The 6,281-nt window shown below is 60.1% G+C and overlaps 1 protein-coding gene across 1 annotated transcript in view; it reads left to right on the top strand.

The window, feature by feature from the left end:
• Nucleotides 1-6,281, top strand: part of PTSG_02092 (highwire) — a 22,196-nt gene that overhangs the window by 13,516 nt on the left and 2,399 nt on the right. Inside the window, exons 23-30 of the mRNA XM_004996520.1 lie at nucleotides 321-486; nucleotides 727-999; nucleotides 1,229-4,224; nucleotides 4,493-4,825; nucleotides 4,988-5,164; nucleotides 5,414-5,536; nucleotides 5,780-5,879; nucleotides 6,098-6,281. The exon at nucleotides 6,098-6,281 is cut by the window's right edge and continues 161 nt beyond it. Of these exons, the coding sequence (XP_004996577.1) occupies nucleotides 321-486; nucleotides 727-999; nucleotides 1,229-4,224; nucleotides 4,493-4,825; nucleotides 4,988-5,164; nucleotides 5,414-5,536; nucleotides 5,780-5,879; nucleotides 6,098-6,281 (4,352 nt within the window). The remainder of the gene's footprint in view (nucleotides 1-320; nucleotides 487-726; nucleotides 1,000-1,228; nucleotides 4,225-4,492; nucleotides 4,826-4,987; nucleotides 5,165-5,413; nucleotides 5,537-5,779; nucleotides 5,880-6,097) is intronic.

The following is a 6,281-nucleotide window of genomic DNA, read 5'->3' as shown; positions in this document are numbered from 1 at the left end:
CCCCACGCAGCGTCAGGAGCACCCGAGCTACATATCAGTTACAGCAGGTGCGGTAATCACATGAGGCAGTAGAGCAGGTGTCCGTGAAAGTGTGTGTGTGACCACCATCCCCGTGAGCTCAGCGCGCGCATGAATGATCATGTATCCCCCCTTCTTCACGTACTGGTGCAGGATTATCATCAGCATGCGCATCAGTTCAAAGACATCGTGTTGCATCCGTCCAACAGCACGTGCTCGGTCTTCCGTCGTGTGTGTGTGTGTGTGTGTGTGTGTGTGTGTGTGTGTGTGTGTGTGTGTGTGTGTGCGCGCGCCGGCGGCAGGCGGAGGATGTGTTGGAAGCGAGCAAGTTCCTGCCATTGAGGGATGTGCCCGTGTACGCGAAGCAGAAGATGTATGCGCGCATGTACGATGAATCCGAAGTCCTCAGTGCCTCCGCAGAATGCAACACGGCGTGCCTGGTCAACCTTTTCTCCCACACCATGCAAGGTATCGTGTGTGCGGGCGCGTGTGTATGTCTTGTCTGTGTGTGAATGCTTGAATGTCTGTGTACCTGTGCTTGAATGCCTGTGCGTGCCTTTTCACGCGGCTGTGTCGTGATTCTTGCTGAACACGAACACACAAACACACGAACACACGAACACGCGCACACATACTCGATTGTCCCAAACCCATATCCTGCGTGTGTTTCACCCTGCCTTTTCTCCTTCCACGTGGCACGCATAATAGCGCGTCTGCTGGCGCATGCGCAAGCGCCGTCCAGTCTGCACGGGCTTGTGGTTGAGGTTCATCTTGCACATGTCACGGCGAAGGATGGCGTGATGCGGTATGATCCAACCTGTGATGCATCGGTGATTGTTCCTGGGCGCCTCGCCAGCGAAGACCAGGACAGCACGGCGGTGTACGTTGATGTTCCCGTTGTCAACACGGAGAACCAGCTTGTCACCCTGGACTCCTTGGCGCCGCTTCGCGTCTTCCCCGTCGGCACCGCGGCCGCTCATGGTACGCATGCACGCACTGACACCGTGAATGCCTGACACTGTTCAACACAACACACAAACACACACATAGTTTAGCACGCACGTACACATGTTCACCACACACATATTCGACAACACACACACACACGCGCGCACGTGCACTCAAACATGCACACGTACATGCTACTGCGCACAACACACTCACTGCGTCGCTTTCATTCGCCCGCCACCACCTTTCCCACTCACTGCAGGGCGCAGCGTGTCGTTTGTCAACTTCCCAAGACTGGGTTCGTTTGGCTGGCCAGAGTACCTTGCCCTGACGCAGCAGTCGCCGCTCCTGCCGTGGATGGTTCCCTCTGATGCTCCACCACAGGACCTCGTGTCCTTGCAGATCAGGATTGGCCTGGAGCTGTCCTCCTTCACCTGCCTTGTCCCACGCGAGCTTGTGCGCCGGTATGCTACCACGGCCTCCGAGGCCACGCCGGCCCTGCACCGCCTGGTCGAGGACGCCGCGTTTGTGCTCGGGCACGTGCAGCTGTCACGCATTGGGCAGAAGTCTGCCGAGGAGCTCTCGCGGCTGGCAAGCGTCACGTCGGAGCTGTTGCGTTTTGAGCCCGCGCTCGCCAGCCACAGCCTCTCCGCCCTGCAGCACCCGCTGGAGGCAGAGCCTTTCTCCGCGCTGGAGCTGATGGGCGCGGGCGTCAGCACGTCGCCGAGCAGGCAGCTGTCATCCTCTGTTGGGCTGCTGCGGACGCCCTCGTCATCAGATGCCCCGCCATCGCCGCGTCGCGCGGGCCTGCGCCGCTTCTCCTCCGTCGAGACGCCCGTGCCTGCGACAGCGGCAACGGGGGCCCCCGCAGGCAGCGCCCTGGGGATTGCCCGCAGCGTCAAGGACATGCTTGAGTTCTTTGAGGAGGTGCAGGTGCTGGTGGCGCGCGTGCGGGAGGGCGCGAGCACCGAGGACTGGCAGCGCGCGTTTGGTGACACGGAGGACGCAGCAATGTCGCCCTGGACAAGCATTGGCGTGCTCAACTTTCTGGCGCGCACCACCACGCGGGTGGACGTGCTGGCGTCGGTGCTGTCAGCGTTTTCGAGCCTGTTTGCGACGCGATCGACGGCAACAACGTACTACGATGAGGACGATGCGGAAACCCCGGCAGCAGAAGACGGTGGTGTGGGCGAGGAGGAAAAGGGCAGTGGCAGCAGCAAGGGAGACCAGGCCAACAAGGCCGATGCGCGCAAGCAGCAGGACGGAAAGGATGGCGAGGACAAGGACAACAAGCAGCACCAGGGCAACAGGGACAAGAAGGGCAAGAAGCAAGGCGATGGTGGTGGTGGTGATGATGATGATGATGGTGAAGGCGACAAGCCCAAGAACGCCGATGGTCGTGGCACTGAGGACAGCCAGGCCGGGGTCACCGCCAAGCGCCGAAAGCTGAACTTGCTTGAGGAGTCTGTGAACGCCATCCACACGCTTGATCTCGGGCACGGCCTTGAGCTGCGCGCGAGTCGGACGGCCCTGATCCAGTTCCTGAGCATGGTGGCGCACATGGGCACAAGCCTCCCGCCAGCGCACCCGTTGCAGCGGCTGGCCATCCGGTGCTGGGCGCTGCCGCGCGTGGCGGAGGGCGAGCCGCAGCTGCTGCAGGGGACACACGTGCTGTCGTGGCTGAGCAAACTGCTGCTGATGGAGGAGCGGTCGTCGCCATCTGCTGCACCGTCGCCGCGGCGCGGGACAACCACAATCTCGCGCACACGCACGTCCAGTGCAGTTGCTGATGTTGGCGGTGGCGCAGGCAAGCAAGGGGGCGCGGAGACGGCGGGAGGGAACGACGAGCCGCTGGCAGAGGTGACAGCTGACAAGAAGGAAAACGAAGATGAAGCACATGTGAGGGGAGAGGAAGGCCAGGAGGGCAAGGTGGAAGAATTAAAGGAGGACGAAGTGGAGGAAGACGAGACAACAGCGAAGGGCAAGGGGCCGGATGGTAGTCGTGGTGATGGTGGTGACGGTGGTGACGGTGGTGACAGTGGCGGTGACAGCAGCAAAGCGACAACAACCGCAACAAGCACGAACGCCACGGCAAGGACGAGCGTCTCCGTTTCACACGCCAACGCCGGCGATGTCAACACTGAGGCGGAAGCAGAGGAAGACGCCGATGGGGCCATCTTTGGCGAGGACGAGATCGATGTGACCCCGCACGCCAAGGTCTCCGTGAGCAGCCAGCCGGACATGGCTGGGTCGCTGGTTGACGGGCGAACGGACACGATGTGGCAGGCGCAGGGCGGATTCTCGGTCAACTGGATCAAGCTTACGCTCGACCCGGCCGTCCTGCGGGAGAAGGTTGGCCCAAACGTTGGCCCGCCCAAAGCCGTGTATGTGCACGTGGACCCCACGCGCGACCCTCGTGACCGCATTCCGACTGCAATTGAGCTGCAGGACCTGACGTCCTCTGGCATGGACAAGCCCGTGTCTGTGCCGGTGCCGTCCGCAAGCAAGCGGCCCATGTGGCTGATGCTCGAGTGCCCTGCGCAGTCGTCGGGGAAGCTCGACGCTGTTGTGGAGCTGAAGCTGGTGCTGAAGAGCCGGTCGGAGGTGCGGGTGCGCCAGGTACGCGTGTGCTGCGGCGCTGGGTCGCGCGCGCTGAGCAACGAAGCGACTATGGGCCACCCGATCCACTGCGATGCGCTAGTGCTGTTCAAGCTTCTGAGCGCGGGCTTGCTCAAGTCCGACGCCCAGACGCTGATTGGGCGCGGGGGCGCGGGGGACGAGGAGCTGCTGGGCTTGCTGAACCGAGACACGGCGCTCAACACGGGCCCGCTGCAGACGCAGATGCTCAAGCACATTGTGCGCGGGCTGAAGGTTGAGACGGCGGCGGTGGTGGAGGCGTGCTGCAGCTCACCGGCCGAGCACAGTGGCAGCGACACGGACACGCAGCAGGAGGAAGCGTTGGAGCTTGAGAGCCGCGAGGAATACGTGCTTGAGCTGCTGGATCTTCTCAGGGACGCGCTGTCTCGCAGCGCCTCTGCCGTGCCCTCCATGGCCGTGCTGAAACTCCTCTACCAGCTCGTGCATTGCGCATCGACACGCGTGCAGTCTGCCGCAGTCAACCTGCTGCGGGTGATTGCGCCACGCCAAAAATACCCGTCGCTGCCCAAGGTGGACGTGGTGTCCTTTGCTGGCACCGCAATCGCCGTCTCCCACGTGCGCATGCTTCTCGCCGCTGTTGCCAAGATCATCCAAGTCCAGGTGCGGGTGGTGTTGCGCGTGTACTTGCGACGTGCGTTGTGTTTTGTGTGTGTGTGTGTGTGTGTGTGTGTGTGTGTGTGTGTGTGTGTGTGTGTGTGTGTGTGTGTGTGTGTGTGTGTGTGTGTGTGTGTGTGTGTGGCGCTTAATTTTGTTTATTTGGTGGGCCGCCGATGCTTTGGTGTGTGGCTTGACATCCCCCTTGCTTGTTTACGTTTTGTGTTGTTACTCACACACAGGCATGCGCATGCATGCACATCTCCCGTTTTAGCTGCGCTTCCGGTTGTCTGAGGAGGGCGGTGGGCTGACGAGCACGACGCAACAGCTGTCGTTGAAGCAGCTGTGTGGTGTGGAGGAGCACTGTTTGCCGTCACAGACAGCGTCGCTCGGCCTCTCGCGGCAGGCGTCTATTGATCCGACAGCAGCAACCGCGAAAACCACCGATAACGCAGACGCGGACACGCACTTGGTGGAGGCGGCGCGGCGCATCAAGCAGCAGGTGTCGTCGTGGCAGGTGGCCGGGGACTGTGCGGGCGCCTTCAAAGACATTGTTGGCCTCGTCTCGTTCCTCCTTCGCACCTCCGCCTGGCAGAAGGAAGTCAAGGTTCGTATGTAAGCGTGAGTGTGTGTGCATGCGTGTGTGTATGTGTGTGCGTGTCAGTACAAGGCTTCTGGGTAGTACCAATAACACGTTTCCCTTTGGTTTCTGACATGCCACAAACTCGCACATCCCCCCTCCCCCGCCACACACGCACACGTGGCGTAGGATGAGCTGGCTTCGCTGCTGCTTGATCTGAACCATCGGGCACGGACGGTGGAGGGCGAGGTGGAGTCGATGTTTGGGCTCTTTGGCGACTACTCCACGTGGCTTGCAGCTGCCGCCCTCGCCGTCCTCACCAAGACCACCGTTGGTGGCATCAACAAGACCATTCGCCAGCTAGAGGTTGGTTGCTTGGAGGAGAGGCAAGGGGGATGGAGTGTTGTGTACGTGCGTGTATATGTGTATGTGTACGTGCGTGTATATGTGTATGTGTGCGTGTATATGTGTATGTGCATGTGTACGTGTGTGTGTGTGTGTGTGTGTGTGTGCGTGCGTTGTGCAAGTGTTTGCCCATTGATGTTCCCGACTCACTCATGAGTACGCTGACACTCACTCATGGGTCCGCTGATTCCACACGCGGCCAACAAATAGGGCAATACGTTTTTGTGTCAACATCACGACGACGGTGTCACGGCTGCAGCTGTGTTTTGCCACACCTGCCACGCCCACTACTGCACTTATTGCGACAAATTTGCGCACTTGCACCCGTCAAAGGTGTGTGTGTGTGTGTGAATTGTTTGGTTTGTTTGGTTTACTTAGTTTATTTGTTTGTTGGTTTTGTTTGTTTGTTGGTTTTGTTTGTTTGTTGGTTTGGTTTTGTTTGTTGGTTTTGTTGGTTTTGTTGGTTTGTTTGTTTGTGTTTCAGGAAACCGCTCGCCTGCCTGCACTTGTCGGGTTTCGCCTTTCCGCCCACGACGCATTTGCTCACGTGCTGATGGGTGTCTCCCTCGTGCGCAGCGGAACCACGAGCGCAAGGACATTGACCAGATTGAGACGCTGTCTGTGGAGTGGAACGACGGATACACGCGCATCAAGCAGCCATCCTTCCTTATTCTCGGTGAGGCAGCAACAATTCATGGGCCAAGGCCACCGTACGCTCCTTGGGCCATACTTTGTGCCGCTCATCACTGCAGTGCGCACACGCCCGCAGCATTGCGTGCACTGCCAGCATGTGGACTGTGCATTCGCCACCTTGACCTGTATGGCACGCTCGCCCATCCAAACCGAGGACTCACAAACTCTGCCGGGTTGTTGCTTGCTGTCTTTGCTTCCCAGTTGATCCCGTGAACCTTCGCAGCATCGTTGAGTTCCGGCCGACGAAGAAGTTCGTGGACGGGACGGCACGCCAGTGCCGCTTCTGTCTCGCGCCCGTGGACGGAGCAGAGGGGAAGAGCGCTGACCGCGTGGTCTGCGCATCTGCAGAGTGCGTTGAGGCGTTGGCGAACGTCTGCCAGCGCAC

This window comes from Salpingoeca rosetta (assembly GCF_000188695.1).
Source record: "Salpingoeca rosetta unplaced genomic scaffold supercont1.5, whole genome shotgun sequence".
Classification (NCBI taxonomy): Eukaryota; class Choanoflagellata; order Craspedida; family Salpingoecidae; genus Salpingoeca; species Salpingoeca rosetta.
The sequence above is the reverse complement of the archived record's forward strand: the minus strand, read 5'-3'. Positions and strand labels throughout refer to the sequence as shown.